This window comes from Cyprinus carpio, chromosome B5 (genome assembly GCF_018340385.1).
Source record: "Cyprinus carpio isolate SPL01 chromosome B5, ASM1834038v1, whole genome shotgun sequence".
Classification (NCBI taxonomy): Eukaryota; Metazoa; Chordata; class Actinopteri; order Cypriniformes; family Cyprinidae; genus Cyprinus; species Cyprinus carpio.
In genome coordinates this window covers 24674822-24701640 of record NC_056601.1, presented here as the reverse complement: position 1 = coordinate 24701640, position 26819 = coordinate 24674822, and the positions used below count along the sequence as shown (strand labels likewise).

Genomic DNA, 26819 nt, shown 5'->3' with positions numbered 1-26819 from the left:
GCTTGATTTTTTGAAAGAAAACATCATAGATGTTAACCTTACATTAATACACTTGGCAAATCATTTTATCAGAAGTAATATACATTGAATGCATTTTTTGGGGGGGGTGGGGGGGGGGGGGGAGGGGGGGGGGGGGGGGGGGGGGGGGGGGGGGGGGTGGGGGGGGGGGGGGGTGGGGGGGGTGGGAGGGAGGGGGGGTGGGGGGGGGGTGGGGGGGGGGGGGGTGGGGTGGGGGGGTGGGGGGGGGGGGGGGGGGGGGGGGGGGGGGGGGGGTGTGTTGGGGGGTGGGGGGGGGGGGGGGGGGGGATGGGGGGTGGGGGGGGTGGGGGGGGGGGGGGGGGGGGGGGGGGGGTCAAATTCATGGAACTCCTACCATGTTCTACCAAGAATGTATTGTCAGTTATTAATGAAACATTGGCTAACTTTGGTGCTACAGTAGTAACTGTTGGCAAGGGTATGGATATAACTAATAATGTAACATTTAGCAGGAAAGGCGCCATGCTGGTGCAAATAAGAAGAACCATTGATGTTTTTTTTTTTACATGGAAATCTTGACCACATAGGACTTGTGTGGAGTCCTGTAATTAATATGACATATTGCCTTGGCCTGAAAACATCTTTTGATGTAACATTTGTTCTATTAATTACTACAATTAATTATTTTAGGTAAATATTAACCACAGTGTGTTTCAGTCTATATTTATAATGTATTTGGCAAAACCTTTATATATCAGTGTCAATACAAATCTTGTGGTTGAACTTGACTGAAAGCCTTAAAAGCAAATTGTTAAAGGAAAAGTTATTAAATTGAAAATAATAATAATAATAATAATAATAATAATAATAATAATAATAATAATAATAATAATAACAACAACAAAAAAAATTAGGAAGGAATTTCATGCTGCATTTTTCCAAACAGTGAAAGTGGATGGGACCCCTGGGTGGATCCAGCTTCAAACATGACACCACAAATTAATTGAATGAATATGAATTGTGGCATATATTTCTGTTTAGTCTTTGAAATAATACAATAAAGTAATTTTTCAAACATTTTGTGTAAGGAACAGAGCAAAATTAAGTCATTATTCACTGTAATATATATATATATATATATATATATTTTTATTTTTTTTTTTATTTTTTTTATATATATATATATATATATTTGTTGACCAACCAGAGTGTGCTTTCTACCGCCGCGAGCACCACCGCCGCGTCTGCAAAGTGCATTTGCAACTTTTGACCATTTTAACCACAAGTTATCAAGCAAATGCATCAAAGCACATTTTTGCAAATAGCCATCAGCTTTGTCTCTCTGGTGTGTTACATTTTGAAGGCTGCAGTCAGAGGAAAATGAAAGAAAAACACTGTAGTTAAAATATTTAATATTCACTGATGAAACTTTAGTAGCCTACTTAAGTTATGTTAGTTTCTTAGAACGAATAAAACGGAATAAAACACGCACATACTTTGTTATTCTTTACCTGTCATTTATTTTGACAGATAACTACTTGGGGAAAAGATATCTGTCTCTACACCGATTAAAAAATAGTTGCCTGTTTTATAAATTATTTCCATTATTTTAGTAAAATGTGAGGCACTGAATAATTTCTCTCCCATTATTTAGGCCAAACTGAGACAAGGATGTGGTAAATTAAACCTGGCCACGATTTAGCTAAATCATTGAAACTGAAAAGAATGGATGGATTAATAAAATGTCCTCATGTTTAAACTCAAGTTCTCTCATTATAATCAACAAAGTGCACACGATGTAAAAAACAGCCTCATTAATTGACAACTTCGGTGATTTTAAAGGGAACCTTCTTTACTTGCTTTCAAACAATTTAAGTAAAACTAAAAAAAAAAGTAGTGTATTCTGTTCCTTAAAATATCAGAGTGCAAGATTTGCGCGGCATGCATGACGCTGAGTGCGATGCACAACATTTATTCTTATTTGTCTACATATTTATTCTTCATTACAAATCTTTTTTGGTTTTATTTTGTATCATTGCATTTAAAAAATAATTAACTTTGTAATGCATATGCAAAATGTAAAACTGCTATCTTATTCGCAGTCTATAGCATTTTATAATTATTTCTACAATAATATCTAACTTAACCTGCTTTGTATTTTTTATTTAATGTAAAAGAGATTTATTAAATCAATCAAAATCAACGAATTGGAGCGGCATCAGCTGTTAGATCATTTTAAAACAGCAAATAGCCTTTAATTTACAGATTATAACTGCATCTGTCTCGGTTGTAGACTTGTGAAAATTTATTTTTAATGCGGATCCCATACTGTAACCTAAAAGAAATGTGCTCTTTTACTATTCATATTCAAGCATTTGTGCGGAAAATTATTGATGCGCATGCATGACAGGGAAGCGCCCTTGTGATGAATTGTTGTTTTTTTATTTTCCTGATAATGAAATAACTTAAAACTTGGGTGCCTTACATACATGAGAAATATATCTACAGAAAGCTTGAAATGTCTACTTTTAAACAAACAAATTCAAAACGAAAGCAAATACTCCCTGATTATGGGCATCCTGTGGAGATGAGAGTCAGCACCCTGAATTTAATCTTGCAGCCGACAAGAAAAGATTAGTTTATTAATAAATAATTAAAATGTCTCATTTTTCACAATTATTAGGCTACTTCTGCCTTTGCTTTGTGGCAAACTTAATGCGTGTGCTTGAGCGCAGAATATATTAGCTAAGGCTCATTATGGATTAGACTGTGTTAATTTAATATAAACGTGCGATTAGTTGAATAATGACAAATGAACAACTACTAGTAACTAGAAAAAACTACAAATTCTCAATTGATAATTAATCATTATTTTTGCAAAAATCATTGTTATTTGTGAACGTAGGCGTTTAAAGAAGGCTTTAAGATCAAGCAGAATCCTCTGCCAGCTGCTCCCGCTTCACAGTCGCTAACTGCACTAACTGCACCCAGGTTCACAGTCAGCAAGTTTTGATTTTACAAAATCAGTTTGAGGCGAATGCAACTTATTTATCATGAGCCCAGCATTTAGCAAGGCAGGAAAACATTCAGTCTACCTGAAGGAAGACGTATTTCATTGTAAGTTAATGCTGTTAAATAGAGAGAGAGAAAAAATACATTGAAAAAAAACAAACAAACAAAAAACATAGTGTTGGCTATTCTTAAACTTGGACCTCATTATATTGGAGTATCAATCCAAACACCAGAAGCAAACTACACTCTCTTTAAGTGTTCTTTCATTGAAAAGTATAAATTTTTGTTCATTCACAAGCTATGGTTGAAATAATGTTTTAGTTCAAAACTTTAAGTGCCATTGTTTAAAAAAATGCTTTATTGACTGATGTTTCAAAGGCTACGTTCACACTGCAGCCTGAAACGACCCAATTCCGATTTTTTTGCCCCTATGCGACCTGTATCTGATCTTTTTATGACAGTCTGAACGACACAGATCCGATCTTTTCAAATGTGACCCAGGCCACTTGGGTATGTGGTCCTGAATCCGATACGTATCCGATCTTTTGAAATGCGACCTCCGTCTGAACGGCCAGGCCACATGTATCCGACCCGTATGTCATTGATACGCTACAAACGTCATAATTCTGCGTTGAAGTAGGCGGGAATGAGAAGAAAGAAGCCACTCACATCAGTATCTCACCACTCCTGGCTGCGACTCTGCACCCACACGTTTCTCTGTACCGACGTTGCTAACACTGCTCCACAAAACGCCATGGCCAAAAACCTTGCTCTCCTCCTCCTTTTTAATTTTCTTCTTAAAACGAGAAGATTGTAATTGTGCTGGCTCCGTTGGGAAAATAACTTTAATATTGCAAAAAGAGCTCCGCTGTTGCCTACACTGTTGTTGACATCCATGTTTAACGTTAGCTACTTCCGCAAACAACGAGTGACGTCGTTGGCCGTTGAGTACTCTTCTGCGCATGCGGGTCACTTCTGGGTCATTTCACGTTCACACAGGAGATCACAAAATGTCGCATTTAATTGAAAATGTGAACGGCCTTGCAAAAAAATCAAATTTTTTCAAAAAAATCGGAATTGAGCATTAAGCCCTGCAGTGTGAACGTAGCCATAGACAGACCCGTGCCTTTGCGCCACCTGGCGGTAGTTTCGCGAATAACTTTAACACACGACTGTTACCCATTTTGGTTGTCCACCTACTGTATGTTAAAGAGATTTGAAAGAAGTGTCAAAGGAGAAAAAATCAATGACCTTGATTGTATGATTGTTTGCTTGAGTCATTAGTGTTTGTATTAGTGATATTGATTATCTAAAATTATATGATTACAGTTAGAATCTAGCACACTAGTGAGATGGACTACTTTTGTAAAAAAAAAAAAAAAAAGGAAAAAAAGAGAGGAGCAATGTGCACATTCTGAAAGAAAAAAAATAAAACCTGCCACAGATACACTTGCAGTGAGCGATGTTGGTAGAAAAACAGCTTAAATATGAAAATGTAATATTCATAAGAGCTACACACACTCTGACCACATAAAATATGAAGCAACACCAGCAAGCTTTCAAAATAGAAACTGCTGTTTGCATCCACTTTCCTATACGTTATTATATGGTTTATTCTGGATATTTCTACTGCTGTGCTGTAAAACCAACTATTTCTGGCCATTCAGTCCAAACTGTTTCAATCTACGATATTCCCTTCAGTCGACACTTCAAAGAATTTCAACATTTTAGAACATGGATTTTCCGTTTGACAAACAGCTGAGCATAAATTTTTTAACCTGGCTCTTTAATATAAAGATCCTGCAGAGGTTTTTTTCCACCTCTGCCTCCAAAATCTGGTCCACAAAAACAAATAAAGGTGCTTGTTTTGGGGCTTACCAGGGTGGCTCTTAAATCGAGTAAAACCCTGTTGAAATGCAGACGCTGCAGTACTTACACTCTGCCATCTGGAAGTGTTTTACACCTTTTAGATTGTAGTGGAATGTGGGGGGGTTGGTTTTTTTTTCTTGTACTGTTTTGAGTGCGCTGAAACTTAATTAGGATTCTCTTTATTGATATCCTCCTTTCGCAACTCTCAGACCACATCTATGAAACATTCAGAGATTGATTTGTAATAAAAAAAGGCAGTCTTTGCTGTGAATAGATGCTGTTGAGAAATAGCAGGTCCTCAGAGAGCTCCTCCAGATGTGTTGATTCACTTGGAAGTTGCCCATGTATTTATCCACATGGCTGGCTGGACTGCTTGGTTTACTTGCGTTTAAAAATAATATGCTGGAAAGGGCACGACATCAGTGACCCTAAGATTGGCTCACATTTTATCGCCCCATCAAACTTCAACTCAGTCTGCTGCAAAAATTGTTTCCACCTTAGTTTTATCTTGCATAGACTTTTTAGTGTAAGGGTTATTTAAACTAATTGTGCAAAATGAAATGGTATTTCCAAAACATTTTCATGGTTTTTACAAAGGCACATATCTCTCTTACTATACTTTTTCAAAATGCCAATATTTGTTTGTGACATACAGACAGGATCCAAAATCAAATCCAGGTGCTTATAAAAAAATGGAATGAGACAAAAAAATTATCAAGCATAGGCAACCATCAAGAACACCCTAGCAACCACATAGCAATGCCTTAGCAACCACTCTGAACACTTTAGCAACCATATAACAAAATAAAAACCACTCAGAAAACCAAAACATGATTTTCTATTTGCACTGGTCGTCCATTGCTTTAATCAGATCTGGGGCCTCATTTATAAAGCGTGCGTACGCACAAAACGGGGCTGGAAACGTACGTACGCCAGTTCCCACGCAAAGGTTGTGATCTATAAAAAACAAACTTGACGGGAGAATGTGCGCACCTTTAAGCAAACTTTTGAGCCGTGCGTACTCACATTCTGGAGACAAAGGGAATTGGCGACACCGATGGTGAGGTCGTCGGAACTGAAGTTAGATTGTAGAAAATAAATGTGAGAAGAACGATTATAAGAATGAATGACATTTAATTTTCACTCCATTTCATACGTTTATATCCACATTATCATGAAGATTAAATCCAACAGTGTTATTTGTGCCGATTGTTTTAGGCTATATAACATCTAGTAAAATCCAAACGTAATTCAAAATGTATTAAAAGTAAAATAAAAATAATAATCAGCGCTGCCTTACAGTCACATTGTCCACAACGTGAGCACAGGAGGAATGGCGCGATACATGTGATAGCCTACAGAATAGCATGAAATACCCTTTTATTAGAGAACTGCAGAACACAGTGTGTAAAAAGGAAATATTTTCCTTAATGCATAGCCTATATCATAAAATGTCAAAGTCTGCAAATACAGTCATGAAGCACAATCGCTACTCATCACTCGGTCCTAACTATTACGGTGTTCATTACAAAACCGTCAAGAAGCATGTGTTCACTATAACATTTTCGTCTTAAATTTTTCGCCCACAAATTAAATTAAGTGATTTTTGTCAAGGTTTAACGTCTATTTGCTAGAAACATATAAATTCTCCGGTGACCCGGGTATGTAATGCTTCATGATGGGCACTCCTGGCACTGTTGGATGGATTACGCTAATGGCAGAATAAGGAGAGAACGAGTTTTCAGGGACCATGATGATGATTCCTGGCCCATGATGATGACTGGCTAATTAAGCCGATTTAGATTCCCTAGAGCTGTGCTCTTGGATCTATGTGCTGAATTGGGTCCAGTATTAGAGAGGGCAACACGCCGGAACCATGCCATCCCAGTCCAAATACAAGTCCTCACCACTCTGGGGTTCTTGGCAACCGGCTGTTTTCCAGCGGGAATTGGCAGACAGGTAAATTAATAATATAAAAAAACTATAAGTAATCCTCAAATTTTGTCTCTAAGACCTTTTTGTATATTTCTATTTGGAATCTATCATCTCACCCTATAGGTCTGGTATATCACAGCCGTCCCTGAGTGCCATAATATCTGTCGTTTTAAATGGTATACTTAATATGGTTAGTCGATACATCAGGTTCCCCTACACTGTGCGAGAACAGGCCGAAATTAAAACGCAATTTGCAGCAATGTCTGGTTTCCCAAATGTAATCGGCGCAATTGACTGCACTCATGTTGCTATAAGGGCACCATCTGAAAATGAATTTGCTTATGTTAATAGAAAGCATGTGTCATTCTATTAATGTGCAAATCATATGTGACTCCAACATGACCCTCACAAACATTGTGGCACGCTGGCCTGGTTCAACACATGATTCCTTTATCTTGACACATAGCAGTGTAGGGAACAGACTAAATGCAGGCGCAGTACGTGATGGCTGGCTTCTTGGTGAGTTTAACAATATTAAAAAGTAGAAACCGTAACAATTGTTTTTAAAATAATTATAACCTGCAGGCGACAGTGGCTAACCCCTGAGACGCTGGCTCCTCACCCCATTTTTAAACCCGCAGAGCGCAGAGGAAACTCATTATAACGAGGTCCACTCTCGTGCCCGCGCAGTTGTGGAGCGTGCCATCGGCATCCTGAAATGCAGATGGCGTGCTCTGGATGCCTCGGGTGGCAGACTTTTATACCATCCAGCAAAAGTGTGCAAGATTGTCAGGGCGTGTGGTGTTTTGCACAATATAGCACTGAGAAACGGTATTCCTCTCCCTCCTGATCTCCCTCTACCCAGCATTACGACCCCGAGCCACAGCCCCCTGGCCGACAAGAGGGATATCAACGAGGTGCAAGAATCCGTGAGGATGTCATGCGGCGTTTGTAAAGAAAAGACAAAACTCAAGGTTCATGTTTTAACTGCATCTTTTAATGATTGTGCAATTTCTTGCATCACTTCTCTCATCTGCCGTAGCTCATCTAGCACCCCCACAACCCGTTGACAGCGTTTATTGTCTCTCGCTGTAACTGCAGGACTGCGTCAGTGAGTACTTTTGGACGTCCAGACGCAGAAGGGGCACTGCTTTGAGCCGGACGCTGTGCATCTGCATCTGAGAACCCCTCACACCCTGAACCTCCTGTTCATTTACAGCTTCAGACTCCGGAAGGACTGGAGGACAAACAATTGGCAACATTTATCCATTTATCACCCCACACACTCAAATGTACAGCGTTAATGATTAAAAATCGGTTTAACCTTGCTCCTCTGTGGTTTCAGTTCAGTGTCTCCCTCCTTTTCCGCTTTCAAACTTATAGTTGTCCACACATATTAATTATAGCCGCGATTTTGCTGTCCACTGATGTGAGATCAGCTGTACATGGGCCCCCCCACCAGTTGCAGCCACGCTCTGGCGGTGGGAGGACAGTTTCTCTTTGCCTCCACCTTGAATGAATGAGAATCTTTATTTCACATATTTTGCATACTGTAAGCACATGTAAATAAAACTTTTTGAAAATCAATATTGCTATTTATATAGGTATATAGCCTAATAAAACACAAATGTAATATGTTGGGTAAAAAAAAAAAATTTTGTATACCTTCAGGTCGGACCATTTTTTCTTTAATTCTGCAACTGTCCGTTCTGTCCCACTGACACAATTGACAGTCAAGCACTACTTTGCCACTCGCACTGCTTCTTTTTATTAGTGACCCCACTGCTGTGGCCACCAAATAACACAGTTTTTTCCGAGCCTCCACCTCCCCTACAAGTGTTTTTCACTTCAGTATCTGAGAAATTACGTTTTTTTCCTCTTTTCTCACCTGTCGCCATTATTAAAATTAGGCTAACAGAAATGCACGTTTTCACTTTCTTGGATTAATTAATTGGCGGGTCGCATGCCAGTTTTCCAGGGTATATATGGGATTCCACTCTCATTTACATGCTGATCAGCAATCATGAGGTGATTTTGCATTGACTATTTATGGTTTAAAAATGGGCGTGTACAGGGCGGGATATGAGGCTGGTTCACGTACGCACATCTGCGGGTGATCTGTGATTTATTTGCTTACAGGTGTGCGTACCACGGTTTTTTAAAAATTTTTTGGCGTACGCCATTTTTGGCTTTTGGGCGCACGTAAACTTTTAGTAAAGATCCTACGCATAGTTTTATAAATGAGACCCCTGCTCTTTTCTAGGAAACTAAAGTTGGAGAAAGAGTTAGCTGGGATGCTTTGGAGGATACGGTGGGAGGAACTGCAGTTTGAAAGTCCCAACAAATTTCACAAACGCGCGGGCAGCCGTCTCACTCTTTCCCAGGTACAAGTGCTCTCTGGTATTCTTATATTTTGGATAAAGCTGCATAAAACTGATCTGTTTTCCATCTGGCCACCTCTAAAACAGATCTAAAATTCATTTTAAAAGAGCAAGGATCAAATCTATATTTAAAAGACGAAATGTCTTTGAGTTTCTGTTTTGATATAAACAACGTAGAATAAAAGAGGTTTCCTCCTGTTTCAGCCCATGTCCATATGGTTTTAATTTATCTCATAAAAATGCCTTTTTGTACTTGGCTGTAATTCCTGGCACTGTTTTGCCATGTCCATTTAAAACGGCATTCCTTGGGAATTACAATGATGCCTTAGTCAGTTAGCTGGTCACAAAAGGTAACCTGATTTAGTTAATCTGAATTCTCTTCCTCTTTAAAATAGAGAATAAACAAATTCATAACAAGCTCACAGGTTTGCTCCTATTTACAATCGAGTCAAAACAGTTCAAAACCCTGTAATATTTCAATGAATTTATATTAGATAAATGGAATAAACAGATCAGAAATCAAAATCTTTATAGTTTACACATTGTTGACACGTTACACATTTTTCAGTTTTATAGTAGCAGACTCATGTTAAAAACTTGTTCAAATAAGCTCCAGTTTGACTGCCTGGTCTCCTACACAAAACACATCATGTGTCATGATCTGCTGTGGATTATTAGCAGACTTATTGTTTCCTAGTAAACACACACACATGCACACTCAAACACATATACAGTGGTTTTTATTAGGTTCTTTTGGCCTCATGCTTGGAACATGCGTAGTCTAATGCATTTTTCAGACCACCGTATACAGTATTACACATTTCAGAATACCTTTCCAAATTTGTTCCACTTCATTGGAGTGAATGTATGATTCATTCTACTCCCCTGATGTTATTTAAATGAAGCTTTTAATGCTTTTCTTCTCCTTGTACAAAAATATCTAATTCTTAAATGTTCAATGTTTTTCTTTTTTTTATTCTGTATATTAATGAGTGCCACTTTAACTCAATCAAGCTAATGTCTGTTTTCAGAGTCTTTGGAAAAAAACTTTTGGTGTGAAGCATTAAAATGCACCTTCAGATATATTTCTTCTATATTTTAGTCAACTAAAACTGTTAGTCCAAAAGTCCAAAAGTACCAGGATTTTTTCCATTAAATTTTCCATTACTTTTAAAAAAGTAAAATTTTAATTAATTTTGTAAAATGATGGAATATTATTATTAAAATGATTAAAATAAACTGTTTTTAGATTGATCAAATTTGTGACAAACTGTGACACTGACCATGTGAGCTGTAAACAAAAGTAGGTAATTGTTAATTTTAACAATTACATTTGAACAAAATTAAACTTTTCACTCCAAATCCTATGCTGATAATATAATTAGCAACAAAAAATATTGTATCAAATCTAAATAACAGAAATTGTTGTCTTAGACTTTTGGGGCCCAGCGTATACATGTTTTCTTTTCTGATTATTAAAATTCTTTTCAAAATTACTTTGTCTTAAATGCATGTTAGTATTGCATTCTCTCTGTATTTCCTTTTCAGAGAGGTTCCAGCTATGGGTCCTTGATAACTGCGCATGGAAAATATCAGCTATTTGCAAAAACAGGCTATTTTAAGGTGCGCCTGAATTCTTCTGACATCCTCCCTCTGCTGCACACCCACACACATGTGTATTCACTGGAGAAATGGAGAGTGGGTGCACTACCAACTCAATGTGTTGCTTTAAGATCACACTTTAATGCAGCTTTGCAGCTTCTAAAGTCTATCCTCATTGCTATGTGTGCTATGCTGCAATAATTGGATCACAAATGTTAAAATGGAAGTAACATAAGCTGGAGGAAAAAGACTTTGCAGTGTACAGGTGTATTATAGAATTTTTTTTAATTAAGCTTCATGACACGTTCGTTGTTCTAATAATATTATATATAGAATAATATAGTAAAAGCAATGGATAATGTACATCAAGCTGGTTGTAATCGCTGAATACACCCTGACTCCGAAGCGGTTTATTCTGTGATAGCAACCTGCTGAATGTACATTTTCCCTCTTATAACGTGACCACAGAAGTAAACAATTAGACATAAATTTGATTTGCATTGAAATGTTTGGATAGCGTTTTAAATGCAAGGCTTTCGTAAAGAAAAACAATTTACTAACAAAGCTTTGAGACTAGACAAAATTTCAGATAAAACAGACATTTAAGGCATAATGCACAGCTGTATCACTAATTACACAGCTTTTCTCCACATAATTAATGACGGGGACATAAATGTTATGTTAAATGAGGCGCAAGATGATAGCAGTTGCATTTGAATGAAACGAGAGACAGCATGGTGGTGTAAAAACTCCATTGGTGACAGAATGGAGAAAAAAATCCTTGGGAGAAACCAGGCTCAGTCGGGGGGCCATTTCTCCTCTGGCCAGACAAAACCAGCAGTTCAATTCCATGCTGCAGCAAAGTCACATTGTGCAGAGGACTTATCTGGTTCCTGTGGTCTTGCCCCGATGGCCGTCTAGGAGACAAGGTCTTCACTGGGGATCTGTCTCTGGGGCTCATCTAGTTGTCCTCGTCTCTGCTGACGTTCAGGGCTGTAGAGGTCATCTCTAGGTGCTGATCCACCATCTGGGTTGGATATGTACTGGATCCGGGTGACTACAGTGACCATCTAATCTGGATACAGACTGGATCTGCTGGCTACAGTGACCTCGGAATAAAAAAAAGAAACAGACTAATATTAGCGTAGATGGCATTCTTCTAACGAAGTACTAGCAAGTACATCAGGTGTTATGGGAAGTGTATCTCTTGTCCCCATAATTATTTATGTGGTGAAAAGCTGTGTAATAAGTGGCAAGACTGTGCCTTATTGTATCTGTTATTATGTTAATATTGTGTCTGTTATACAGTGTAGTGTCATTATCGAAGAATATAGACTGCAGACTGCCATTACTGACCAATCATAGTTAAGTACTCCAGAGAGCAATGTAATATGGCAGCATATTTTTGTTACCTGCTTGGTTTGGAGTGTGTCATGCCTAAAACTGTTGTCTAGGTAGGCAGCCTACTAGGTTTTGGTAGCCCATGTCTGAAAGCAAAATAAAATATATTTGGTTTGTCGTCAAACAAGAACTATTAGAGGACTTCTCTGAAAGCTTTAATTATGAGGAAAATGTATGTACATTTTATAAACAAAGAAGTCACTGTCACCTCTTTGTCCCACAGTGAAAGCTAAAAAGGACACCGAGGCATCAAATGTCCAGTGAGCCAGCTGAATATTTTTGTTGTCACTGTTGCCATTGACAAGGACAAAGCAAATGATCAAATTCATTATTTTATCAGTATAGACGGTCAAAGAGATAATTTTACTTTGTTCACATACACAGTGGATTTTTTTTATTATTGTTCCAAGGTTATTTTACAGCTCAGGAGCCTTAATGGAGTTCTCAGTTTCATTGACATTTCATTCAAGTAACTTTACCTCAGATGTTCTCCCTAAAATGCAAAAATAAATCAATTACATAATTACTTAAATGACTTAAAACTTCATTTTGTCTCATGAGCTATGAAAGAGCACCTCTGAGCAATAATGTTTCTGAGATCCAGCTATAAGACTACAAGAAGATAAAAATTATATCAGTTCTCCATCCTGGCAGATTTATATTTCCTTTCAGATGTGATTATCTTTAATACTTGTTTCCTTTCACAACAGGGCAACCTGGTGGCTATCAAACATGTGAACAAGAAGAGGATTGAGCTCACCCGACAAGTGCTGTTTGAACTAAAGCATGTAAGAGAACACATTAAATCACAAGAGAGTTTCTGTGTATGTCTTTTGTTGAATCCCTGTTTGCATCAATATGTGTCTGTATTTTGGAAAAGAAGACAAGGTATGCATGTCATGTATGTGTTTAGACCATCGTTTATGACCCCACTTGACAGCCTTGCTGCTCAAGCTGGTTAAAACACATACCAACCCTCCCCTTTTTCTACACACATAAATACACACACATGCAGGAGGGTGCTGGGAAGGCAATAAGAGGCCATAGAAAGAGTTAGGCAATTTTTGGAATTCTACAAGGTGTTTTGGAAAGGATATACTGACTTCAGACATAATGGATGTTAACAAAATAAAGTAAAAGACTATTTTTTTTTTAATCTGAATGATATATAGTAACTAGGTATTGGTCACAGTCATTAACTAGCCCAACAGCCACTATTATTGTGATATTTATTTTTATCTAAATCCATCACCCAAACATTTTTTATGGCTTTAGCAGTTAGTTTGTATGCTTTTTAAAATAAGTTTTTTTTTTTTTTTAATTCATATTCTTAAAGCATCACCGCTACACTCATATACATTCACAGATCATTTCTGATAAACCACATAGCCCACCACAAACCATCACGGATCAAATCATGGTTGAAATTGGCTACAGTTCTTTTGTTACACTGGGTATGGAAGGTCAATACAAAGTTGAGTGCATTGCATTGTGGGATACAGTACTACTTTGTTCTCAGTACTCAGAAATACTCCTCTGTTGTATATTTTTGGGAATCTAGGGTATTCTGTGTACTGTCTAGTAGGAATGATATTGTAGTATACTATTATGGTCATAGGTAAATCTGTTCTCTCTGTCTATCTGTGACCAACGTGATTGAGTCTGAGCCTAAAAAAATCAAAAACATGCAGTGAGTCCATGCTTCCCATAACAGGTTTATTTGAAGCCTAAGTTTATTATAATGGCCTTATTCCAAGGGAAAGACGATAACACCAGCTGACTTGTGGCCAGTTCTTACCTGCTCAACTTTGATGGGATATGTGAGGGGGTGTATGGCTTGGTGCATGTGTGGTAAAACAGGAGGCATCCCTGAAGTATCATCCCTGTAGACCATGGCCCTGGTGGTCTGATTAGCTGTCGGGACAAAGTGAAATAAATGGCCAGACAAAGACAAATGGGGGTTGGGGGTAAGATAGGGCAGTGGAAACTTCCTTCTTTGTTCTCACTGATATTTGCCCTCAGTGTTATGAAGGTCAAAGGCTATGCTAAGAAAAGTTTACATGACCTCATACAGATTTTGCCACTCACTGTAGCTCCATGATGAGAATGTTGTACCATGCTGTTATTGACATGGTCTTAAGAAAAAATAAAACTGTTGAGGAAACTTGAGGAAAACATTTTGACATTTTTTTTATTTATTTTATTTATTGTTAGCCATGGTCTTTGACATTTTCAGAATAAGTGAAACTCTATCAAGCATCTTACAAATTATAATTCAAAACTCATTTTGTTGTTACTTGTAGATGAGAGATGTGCAGTTCAACCATTTGACGAGGTTTATTGGTGCTTGTATCGATCCACCAAACATTTGCATTGTGACAGAGTATTGCCCCAGGGGAAGTCTACAGGTAAATATCCTCAAGTTCATGCTTAAAATTACTTTTTTTTGTTAACCAACAACATCATTGTTAATTATTTATTAGTATTACTCTGTGATTGCAGGCAGTGTGAATTGTTTATTAAAAGGATGACATTTACATTGCTAATATTACAGTGCATTTTGTTTTGTTCATATCTGGGAAGTAGGTAACTGTACGTTTGTCCCTGTTACAATGTTATTGCAATTGCTTAATTTCCACATTATTTATCATATATCTATGATATATCATATGTCTATGATATATTATCTAAATCATCAATCAAATTTGTATATATTTTTAGATTTTTCATTTGCTTGTACGAAAATGAAGGCTGTATATTCAGATGTTTTGCAGTGTTGAATTTCAGTTTGTTCTTTTACAGGACATCCTTGAAAATGAGAGCATCAACCTGGACTGGATGTTTCGATACTCACTGATTAATGACATTGTGAAGGTTTGTGAGACCACTAATAATCTTTATAAATGAGCATACAGACCATACATCAGCCCTTATTCATTCACACATATTTTTAATATACTGTTTAGTTTAGTCAAATGAGTTCTGGTACTAAAACATCATAAATTAAAAACAACACTTTTGTAATCCAGTAAATATGGTGTGCCTTTTAAAATGTCTAATGTATTGTTGAAAAAGCCAGATGGAAAACAGAATCATAAAGCAGTGTTGGTTTGATTATTTGCTTTTCTGAGAGGAGCCCCATTAGTAAAAGAAAATGGCCTGGCTTCAAAGATAGCATGACATTGTTTTGGAAAAGATATATGAAAATAATTTCTCTCTAAATTCTCCCTCCATTAAAGTAAACCAATCTTCTGTTCAGTGTCAAAGGTACTTGAGAGCCCAGGCACATAAAAGCATTTGGCTTTGAGTGGAAAATTGGCCTGCAACTACGACAAAGTAAACTGTCGCTTAAATGCACAAAACATATTTTGGCTTTTAAGATGGAAAAATGTTTTAAAAGCATTGTTTGATTTAAAAATAGCACTTGTCTGAATTTAGTAGGCCAAGGCCACCTGAATTTATGGCTGGCAGACATACTTGCCTTAAGTTGTTGATTCTGAATATTAAATATATATAATATATTTATTTGCATTAAATTAAATACAGTTGCTGTTTAATGTGAAATACAATAAACTTTAATCTTTATTTCTCTTTTATGTTTTCCAAAGGTAATCATGAAATATGTTATGTAGCTTCTGTCAACCCAGTAATTTTCTTCAAACTTTAAGTGTACAAGGAAGTATTATTAAGAAATATAATATGGAATACACGTTTAACATTAAATGTGTTTTCTGTTCTGTTTGCCCCATAAACTTTGGGTATTGACATAAAGTACTGTTTAATGCTTGTGCTCCCAGGGAATGAATTATCTGCATAACAGTTACATTGGCTCCCATGGCAATCTGAAATCATCTAATTGTGTGGTGGATAGCCGCTTCGTTTTGAAAATCGCAGATTATGGTCTGGCAAGCTTCCGTTTGTGTTGTGAAAATGAAGACTCACATGCACTGTATGCAAGTAAGAATCTTTAAAATTTTCTCTTTTCATGCATGAAGCATCAGTTGACTTTTGCGCAGTGCAGATAAAATCACTAATGTGACCAGACTTAGTGACTGCTTAACAAACGGATTTTTCAGAAAAGCTATGGACGGCTCCAGAATTGCTGATATATGATAGGCATCCGCCCCAAGGAACCCAGAAAGGAGATGTGTACAGTTTTGGGATCATACTACAAGAGATAGCACTAAGGAATGGCCCATTTTATGTTGAAGGCATGGATCTCAGTCCCAAAGGTAAAAGCCCCAAAGATCAAGTACATTTAAACTGATTTGTTGCAAATGACTGACAAGGGTTTGGTTTGGTTTTTTTACAGAGATAATCCAGAAGGTGCGGAATGGCCAGAAGCCATACTTTAGGCCTACCACAGATAACAGCCGGCACTGTGAGGAGCTGACCATCTTAATGGAAGGCTGTTGGGCTGAAGACCCTGCCGAACGGCCTGACTTCAGCCACATCAAGATCTTTATTGCAAAATTTAACAAGTAAGAACTGCACACTGCCACACATCACTTAGATTTGTAGTATTTACATGAAGTAGAAGCAGCATTGTATCTTTGAACAGAATGCAGCATCTGTCCTAGAGCTGGCAGCTCATTGATAAACAGCCTTTTATTGATGCAAGTGAAGGCTTTATGGTTAATTCCCCAAAGAGGCACTTGACAGACATTGCCAAAGTTCCACTAAAATGCCTGGTATGTTTCATGTAAAAGAGGACCTTAAAGCCTAGTCTTAATTATATAAATGCATCTTGTTGACATTTTTCATTTGGACAAAGTTTAATATCGGATATCTAAGCATAAAAACCAGAGCAGTGTTTCCCAAATGCATGGTAAGCCATAAGTAGATCGTAGAACTGATTATACTGGCCAACTTAAAATTATAGGCTGCTTTGCATAAGCATAGTAACTTGAAAAGTACCTGAAAATAGTTGCAGATCAAGTGCTTTGGAGTAATCATAAAACACTATAGTGCATTGCAAGCAGACAGACTTGTGCAGTCATCTGCAGGAGAACCGCTATAAATTACATCTAAACTCAATACCGTTCCAATGTTGTCATAATGGGGTCAGGAAAATGAGGATGAGAGGATCTAATTCAAACTATACTTTTATTAAAGGGATAGTTCACCCAAAAATTGTAGCATTAATTACTCACCCTAAATTTGTTCTAAACCCGTAAGACCTTTGTTCATCTTCGGAACACAAATTAAGATATTTTTGATGAAATCCAAGGCCTGTCTGACCCTCCATAGACAGCAATGGTACTACCACGATCAAGGTCCAAAAAGTTAGTATCACGAAGCATGCACGTGCTCTGCTCTGAATGTAAACAAGTTGCATCAGCAGCATCACAAGCATGCGTTGTTTGCGTGCAGGAAAAGGATGCGAATACGTCATGATACTCTCCAAAATCACACTATAGGGGAATGTGAAGGAGAAGAATTGTTGTAGCTTTATAAAGTTACAGTTGAACCACTGATGTCACATGGACCATTTTAATGATGTTCTTACTACCTTTCTGGACCTTGATCGTGGTACTACCCTTGCTGTCTATGGAGGGTCAAAGAGCTCTAGGATGTCATAAAAAATATCTTAATTTGTGTTCCGAAGATGAACGATATAATTCATGATATAATTTAAATTTTTGGGTAAACTACCCCTTTAAAACAAAGAAGCTACTGCATAGATGGCTGTAGAATATCCTGGCTATGTATGGTAACCCTCGTTCCCTGATTGAGGGAATGGAGATGTTGTGTTGGAGTTGACACTAGGGGTAACACTTGGGACTTGACACTTGCACTTGTGCTTAAGGGGTCATCATTCTGAACAGAAGCTTGTGAAGGGCCAGGTTCAGCACCCATCAGGGCCAAGATTGGTCTGAGCTCCTCTCCCTTCTTGGATATGATGAAGTAGGGGCTATAAAACCCTTTGGGGGGCTCTATCACGTCTTTTGCCAGAATGGTTGCAACTCCTGCTCGAAGAACACAGCTTGCACTGTGGAAAACAGAATGCCACTGAACTTCGGCAGACGTCTGCCAAACTGAATCGCATAGCCAAACCAAATGGTTCTGAGAAGGCACTGGGAGGGGCTGGGGAGCTTCAACTAAAAGTCTATAAAACAGAACATAACTGTCACCAGTGCTTACACTTTATGCACTGTAGCCATAATATGAACTGTGCGGTTTATCACGTTTTTTCTCAATGACCGCAAAATGAATTAAAAATACATAATTTTTGTTTGTACAGATAAAAGTAAGGCATCGTTTGAAACTTCAAAGGGTCTACTTTTATTTTTGTATAGTCATAATAACAACAAAATGATGTGCTTTTCTGAAATTTCTGAAATAAAGAAAACAAACCGAGTGTGCTCTCTGCCGTCTCGGTTTCTGTCAACTTTTTTACAGACACTTAAATAAAACAACCTAAATCTCAGTGAATACTTGCCTCACAGAAATGATAAATATATGTATATAAAGCTTGAAATGTCTACTTGTAATTTAATGTATGTAAGTATGTCGAAAACAAATATTCTCTGATAAAGTAATCCCTATGAAACCAACGTGAGGCAAGTTTTCCCCATCTGAGCTCATTATCTGTAATGTGATCACGCTCATGTGCACAAGCTATTCTTGATGATAATCATCCACGTGAGATACGCGAAAATGTAAATCCCCACATCACCTCCATAAACAAAGCAGAAAGATTCATCAAGTTCATCTAGGATACTTTTCACTTTTGGAAGATGACGCGTTGAGAGGAATAAGCCAGAATTTACCTCAGAAGAAGAATGCGATGCGATGAAAAGCACGGCGCGAGCCAATGGAGAAAAAATTATTTCTGATGAGTAAGGCATTTTTTATTTCTTGCGTTAGTTGTTATTGTGATGTAACTTTTCCTAAACTATAATTCCTGACTACATGTATAAAATCAAGTGAAACATTTTGAAATATGTCATTTCATTGCATCTAAATGTCTTATGACACCAGGATGTTTTTTAATGTTCTATAAAATATAAAACAATATGATATAAAAGTAATATGAGTGTTGACACTATAACACTATGAATGTTAGAGTCTGAGAATGTTAAGACCAATGTTTACCATGAAATACTCAAATATACAAATATATGCAGATGTTATAATATGCTTAACAATAATTTTTGTTTCCCAGATATAAATTATTTTTCTATTATATAATAGATACGAAGTACGTATGTTTGTGTTTATTACTATAAAATCGTGTTTTTTTTTTTAGTTATGAGTGGGCAACATTAGTGATTGCTAATGTAATAATATAGTTGCTCCTGAAGTCATGCTAGCAGATGTTTGTTTGGTTTTTTTGGTGATCAGATACCTTGAAGACTTCACTGTTTTTCTCTGAGAGTGCTGTACCAGCATCAGAAGCTGTGAAGCTGTTCAACTACATTGGGCTGATATTCTACACGAATATGGTAAAATAAGCTCCATGACTACTGGTGATGGGGCTGTTTTTTTCACTTGAATCCATTGAAAGAAGCAACAAATACTTTGGAAATATCTAATATTTACTTGTTCTAACATGAACAGGATCTGTTGTCAGCAATGGCACAAAGGTGTGTGACTGTTCAAGTCTCTGTGTTTACATCAGAGTAATGTGTCTTTGACCTTCACTGTGTATATTTTGATTATACTGTGTTGTAATTAAATACAAATAATCAACCCCCCATTATTGGAATCTCCTCACATTCTTTCTTACCTGCCTCACAGTCACAGTCACTCTGATGGCCCATTAGGGAGGGCTCTTTGCCTCTCAGGTGTGAATCACTAAATATTCATGGTCATTGTCACCCCCTCGCATATAGACTTTCTAACACAAAACATGTCTTACAAAAGTTAAATCAATATATTGTTTTCTGTGAATGAGTGAGCAGGATGATTTTCACATCATTTTGTAGCAACTCTTTTACTGAGAGCGGATCATGTGCCAGGTATTCTAAATCTTGGAGTGGACATGCTATCTAGAGGTAATGTATCTCAGGGAAAATGGACACTACATCCTCAGATGGTTTCAATGATTTGGTTTGTCTTCGGGAGAGCAGAGGTCAACCTCTTTGCCCCAGAAGATAGCTCTCACTGCCCAACTTATTTCTTGATGTAGTGAGATGCCCTGGCCAACAATTGGCCCTGCATTCATCTGTATGCCTTCCCCCCGATTGCCCTGCTTCCTCAGGTCATTAGATGGGTCAGGGAAGTCAAATGCTCAGTCTTCCTGGTGGCCCCACTGTGGAGGAACCAGACATTTTTCCCCAAGTTAATGCAGCTGCCATTGAGGAAGGAACTTCTCTTGGACACAAAGGGCATGATTTAGCATCCCCGGCCAGAGCTGTGGATCCTTAATGTCTGGACCCCGACGGGAGCATGTGCAGCTTCTAGCGAGAGTTAACAACACCATTTTAGAGACTAGAGCACCATCTATGAGATGACTTTACGCCCTTAATTGGTCAGTCTTCCATGACTGGTGTTCAGCATGAAGCCTGTGTCTGGGTTTTTGTGACGTGTCCCAAGTGCTAACTTTTTTGCAAGAGTTGCTGGACAATGGGCACGCCCCTTCCACACTCAAAATTTATGTGGCAGCTTTTGCAGCAAACTATTCTCTCAAAGCTGGCCAATCAATCGGCAGAAACAACCTAGTAGTTAAATTCTTCAGGAGCACTCAGAGGTGGAACCCTTCTTGTGCTCATATTATGCCAACCAGGGCCCTCCCTTTGAGCCGCTCCATTCGGCCAAACTGTGGCCTTATTGGTTTTAGCGTCGGTGAAGTGAGTGGGTGACTTGCAGGCACTGTCAGTCAGTGTTTCCTGTCTTGAGTTTGGGCCTAATGACTGTAGAGTCGTTCTCAAGCCAAGACATGGTTATGTACCTAAAGTGCTCTCAGCTTTCATTCAGCACGTCTCTCACGTGTTCCCCCATGTGCTTCTCATGCTTGATTGTTTACATCAGAGCACACACGTGACTTTCAAGCAGCATACAGTGGTGTTGTGCATTTTCACCAGTTGATGGGAATAGTATTCTTACAATGCATTCCAAATTCTGAATAACTCATAATATATAATTATTCACAGTATTTAGAAGTGCCCACGATAACAATATCATGCATATTCATTACCGTGATATATTGCATTACTGAATACCGGCACATGTCTATTAACAAAACAGATTGTGTCAAAGCAACTGTACAGCACTATTAGGAAAATAGTGTGTCAGTAATGCAAAATGACAATAGTAAACACAAATTTTTCAGTTAAAGGCAGTTCATCATCTAGCACTCCCTGCTGCAGATGGTTAGCAGGGTCCCAATCCACTCTGCCCAGTAAGGGCTCTTAGAGTGTATGTTAGCACTCTAGTCTGTTTGGACAATCAGAGCAGCTCTTTTTGTTTGCTTCGGAGGCTGCTCTAAAGGTCTGCCAGTTACGAAGCGGAGACTTTCTTGCTGGATCGTAGATGCCATAGCCTTGGGTTATGCCTCAGTAGGCTCACAGTGACTGATAGGTGTGAGGGCCCACTTCACTATAGGAATGGCCTCCTCCTGGGAGTGATCTAGCGGAATTTCAATCATTGAGATTTGTGCAGCTGCCGGCTGGTCGTCGCTGTCCACCTTTGCCAGATTCTATAGCTTAGACTTCCCTGCCCTACAGGCATGGATTTTGTCTGCTTAATTTACCTATTTCTCCCTACGTGTGGGAAAGGTTATGTCTTGTGGTCCTCAGCCTATCGGTTTGGGTCTCAACTTTGCTCATGCTTCTAGGAGTCATTATCTTGGGTGATCTGAGCCTGGGCTCACAGAGCAGGCTTCATTCTGCATATGCTCATAGCACGGCGTGATTGGATGCATTCCCCATATGCATTCTACGCAATGGGAGACACCATTCAAAAGGGATTACACTGCATTCAGCACAAACTGGGCTACAATAATATGTGAGCAGGATGAATGTACATATTTGTGTTTTGAAACAACAATGTTTATGCATGGTTAATGCAAAACTCTCTGGTTACTAACGTAACCTCGGTTCCGCGAGATAAGGGAATAAGGGTTGCGTACAATGTGGGTAAACTCTGGTTTACTCTGTTACTGAAGCCTGATTTGTTCACATTTGTGTAGCTGCACAAACCAATGGCCCACCAGAAAGGACAGAGCCGACCTCTATATAAGTCGGCTCCAAGCGCCATTTCATCAAAATCTTTCAACTGAAGCAACAGCCATAGATTCGCATTCGGCTTATAGCAGGCCAAATGACACAACGCTTGTTGCCTTATCTCAGGGAACTGAGTTTACATTTGCAACCAGAGCATTTTGCACTAGCCATGCATAAACATTGTTTTCTCAAAAACACAAATATGTACATTCATCCTGCTCACATATTATTGTAGCCCAGTTTGTGCTGAATGCAGTGTAATCAAACAGACTTAAGTTTATAAGAAGCTGAAAAAAGGACCAATGTCAATATATGTCAAAACTTCTCCAGGGCCCCAAAAGCAGTTCAGATCCCAGAGGGTTAATATTGCCAGAGATGACCTCCTCCCCTAGTCAAGGTCCTTAAACAGATCGGCCTGGTAAGCTTGCAACACCACAATAGCCGCGTTTCCACTGTCAGGCTTAAAGCAGGCGTGCTAGTGCGTGCCAGGGCCAGTCGCGTTTCCACTGTCATTTCCGGGGCTTGATCGTGCCTCGTCGGGGCTTCCTCGGGGCCAACGGCCAGGGTTTTTTGGCCCGACGAAAACCTTGGGCCAAAGCGGGCCAGCTGGTGCTAGAGGAGTGGTAATGAACAAAGGCGGAGTTTCTTCGTGTCTGGAGAGTGTCAGCGCCGTTCATTTCAGAAAGATAACAGCTATAACATCAACATTTAAAACTTTAAAAAAATAAGCTGAGCTCAAAACTCACTTTCAGTCAGCAGCGAGTGTTTGAAATAACGCAATCCAATGTGGATTATAATCATCATAAAAGGCAAAAATAATTATAAGCGATGTAAAAGACTATGCATGCTAAACATTAACGTTACCATAATAAACATGTTAAATGCAACCACTTGGAGAAATCAGACATCAGCTTCTTATTCTCTATCACAATTGTGTATTTATTTAGTAACATATTTTATCTGTCATAAGTCTCGTCTCGAGAGTTTAGCTCCGCGTAGCATGTCATCAAAATATAATAATGTTTTTTGTTCGGGAGCTTTTATAAAAATAGAGTTATTATCATTCATTCTAAATGTGACGTATAAAGGCTACTGTGGCTACAAATAAACACAAACAGTCTCGACTGAATAAGCAGGCTATTTTCATATGCGTTAGAAATAAATAAATAAAATAGAAATACATTTATTTCTGTGTGATTAATTTTGAGTCCTGATAAATTGATTCATTATGCTCAATGTATCACTTATAGTAAAACATCGATGCTTTTGAATTTGAATATTTAACAAAGCATGCAAACAAAAGGCCGCTGTTATCGTGTTCGTTTTGTGATCACGCTAGTTCCAGTGACTTATTTCTTAGTTTTCTGATAACTTCTCTTTTTTGGTGAAACGATGGTGTTGCATGACGTTGTTCCTGTGAGGCGTGTTATGGGCGGGTTTTAGTGACGCACAGCGGAGCTTCAGGCCCGACGGTGGAAATTCTGTTGTATTCTGGCCTCGGTGCTACTGGCCCGAGGCTATTAGCCCCGCCCGGTCCGTTTTAAGCCCTGGCTCACACTGGCCCGACAGTGGAAATGCGGCTAATGCTGTGCAAGCAAGCACTGGCCTGACCTGTCGTTGTATAGGCCTTACCAAAGAGTGCCAAGGTTGTTCTAAGTGGCTTGGTGGGTAATACCAGGGCCTTAAGGGAAGACACCGACTCTGGGGACAGATAGCCAATAAGCATCTCCTCTACCAGAGGCATTGCACCCTACTTTATTAGAATAATTTGCATGAAGTGTTCATGCAATTTACTTTTGGGATGATAATCCTACTTTTTGGTGGGTGATTCGATCTTAAACTTGGCCACCGCTCTAGTCATTAACTCCAGCAGCTCCTAATACTGGATGGACTAGGGTGGCAAGTCCTCAGGCTTATCCTGGTCGATGCCCACCACATCAACCTCCTCAGAGGAAGATAGGCAAAGCATTGAGCCCTCCCTCTGGTGGGAAGAAACCGTGGAGCAAGCTTCTGATCCCTGAGATAGAGAACACTAATTCTGGTGGGTGAGGGCAAAGAAAGGGACAAGGCCATCTCCAACCCATCCTCTATATCCATTTGCAACCCCCATGACTGCAGCCGCTCTGCCGCAAGCCTGCTCTGAGACAAACAACACATAAATCATGTGTATCCCTGCCAGTGATGAAGCGCAGACAGGGAGGAACACACAAAGTAAAGCGCTGTTTGCCAGCTTTCTTCTTTTCTACTGTTTACACCTGATGCGCTTTTCAGCTTCCTGGTCTCTACGTCACCCTACCCATGATGTCTTGCCATTCCATTGGACTGATTTCACACATGCTTCAGAGAATGGTCACGCAAAGGCATTCCCATGGCATTTCTGATGCAGCGCAAGTTCCCTAAAGCGGGAAGCTTCCTCTAAGTATGAGCAATATATTATTGCCTGTTATTATTACTGTGATTAAATGTATTAATATAATTTAATGTATTTATATATTAAATTTATATTCATTTAATTATTAAAGGGGTCATATGATTCGATTTTTACAAAGCTCATCGTTCTGAAAAGCTATCTGAAATGATAAAGCCAGCTATCCAGTGTGTTGTGATTGGCCGAATACCTCAAGCGCATGATGGAAATGTTGTGATGTACTGTGATGCCATGTCCTGGCGTGATGAGACAAAAACGAGGCATTTGTTGCATCCAGTGTGGACGTAATTATGGATTATAATGAATTGTACCGTATTTTTACGCATTGTGTTGCATCGCACCGTGTAAACATAAAACCATGTCTGCATTTGTGATCAGAGAAATGACAAACAACAAGCGCTACTCTACACTGCTCAAAACTCGCGTTTGAATCATCAGTGGCAAATCCTTTAAATATGAAATCGTACTTACAGTCTGTGAGTCAGAACAGCCGGCATTGTAGTCTACTCTCCCAGGATCAGGAAACAGTCCTGCATAAAATGGGCTGCACACATTTGAATATTTGTGTTGAACTGTTCTGGAACAGTGTTGTAAATACAACTTAACCACTGATTTCTAGTTGTGTCCTCGTTTGGAAGGCAAAACAAAGTATTTTTTGCTTTTGCAATAAAACACAGCGTCTTCACAACATGGGGGCGGTGGTGGCAAGTTACCCCTTCTTTCTTTGCGTGAACATTTGGGTGGTGTTATGCAAATCTTTCCACATCGTGACATAGACATGTGGGGGCGTGTTTAAACGAGGCGTTTTAGGAGGGCGTGGACCAGTCTTAACTTTTATAGAGAATATCTCTTTGGGTTTGAGACTTTGGTCTTTGCAACTTTAGGAATCTTATCTATTCACGAACAGCTTGTAACACTCCAAAGAGAAAGGAAAACGTGAAATCGTGTCATATATCCCCTTTAATATATCAATTTCTTCCTCATTTTCAATTGCCTAAGTTTAAACTTCAAAAATTAAGTACTGAGAAGTGTGGCTCATTAGATGAATGCAGCCATGCAGGTCTGTATGAGTATGCTTCATGTAGGAGTGAGCACTGACCTCTAAATAGAACAATATGATTCAGCAAACCACACACCAGCAGCACATGATTCAACCAGAATCGACCACACTTCATCGTAAGTGCTGCATTTTACCATCTCATAAGATGCAACTATGCTATACATCTTATGATTTACACTGCATTATAGCTCTTAACTGCAGAACTGAGTACATTTTTCTGTTTTCTGTTTTCAGAACTATTCTCATGCTTTTCTCATAACCAGTCATACTGTATGCTGCAATCTCTCCAGTTCATCTTGTTAAATTATTAATGGGTTACCAGTGATTTCACATAAATGCAGTCTTCTACTGTAATCCATCTGCTGTAATTATAATCATGTATATCTGTTGTAATTAAACTATACACTACATTATAGCTCTTAACTGCAGAACTGAGTACATGTTCCTGTTTTCTGTTTTCAGAACTTTTTCCTGCTTTTCTCATAACCAGTCACATGCTGCAATCTCTCCAATTCATCTTGTTAAATTATTAATGGGTTACCAGTGATTTCACATAAATGCAATCTTCTACTGTAATCCATCTGCTGTAATTATAATCATGTATATCTGCTGTAATTACACATCATGTGTGGAAGCAGGTGTCTAATGTTTTTTTTTTTTTCTCAACAGAGAAGGCAGCACCAGTATTCTCAATAACCTGCTGTCCAGAATGGAACAATATGCCAATAACCTGGAGAACCTGGTAGAGGAGCGAACACAAGCCTACCTTGAGGAGAAACGGAAAGCTGAAAATCTTCTTTACCAAATCCTTCCACAGTAAGAAATGTGCAGTTTCCAAACTTTAATTTGGAGATTAAGGAAGAGATGGCTATTAGTTCAAGAGTTCTCTTATTACAAGATAACTTGCATGTGACGCAAGTGCTACCATATTTTTTGTCTCATCTAAAACTGGCTTACTGTTCTTTGAGTAAAGTCTGTTTTTCAGC

The 26819-nt window shown here is 38.7% G+C and overlaps 1 protein-coding gene across 1 annotated transcript in view; it reads left to right on the top strand.

The window, feature by feature from the left end:
* LOC109088462 (atrial natriuretic peptide receptor 2) overlaps positions 1-26819 on the top strand; it is a 61801-nt gene that overhangs the window by 25940 nt on the left and 9042 nt on the right. The window contains exons 8-16 of the mRNA XM_042725049.1: positions 9056-9176; positions 10722-10796; positions 12887-12964; positions 14480-14584; positions 14979-15050; positions 15974-16133; positions 16253-16408; positions 16489-16657; positions 26503-26649. Coding sequence (XP_042580983.1) covers positions 9056-9176; positions 10722-10796; positions 12887-12964; positions 14480-14584; positions 14979-15050; positions 15974-16133; positions 16253-16408; positions 16489-16657; positions 26503-26649 — 1083 coding nt within the window. The remainder of the gene's footprint in view (positions 1-9055; positions 9177-10721; positions 10797-12886; positions 12965-14479; positions 14585-14978; positions 15051-15973; positions 16134-16252; positions 16409-16488; positions 16658-26502; positions 26650-26819) is intronic.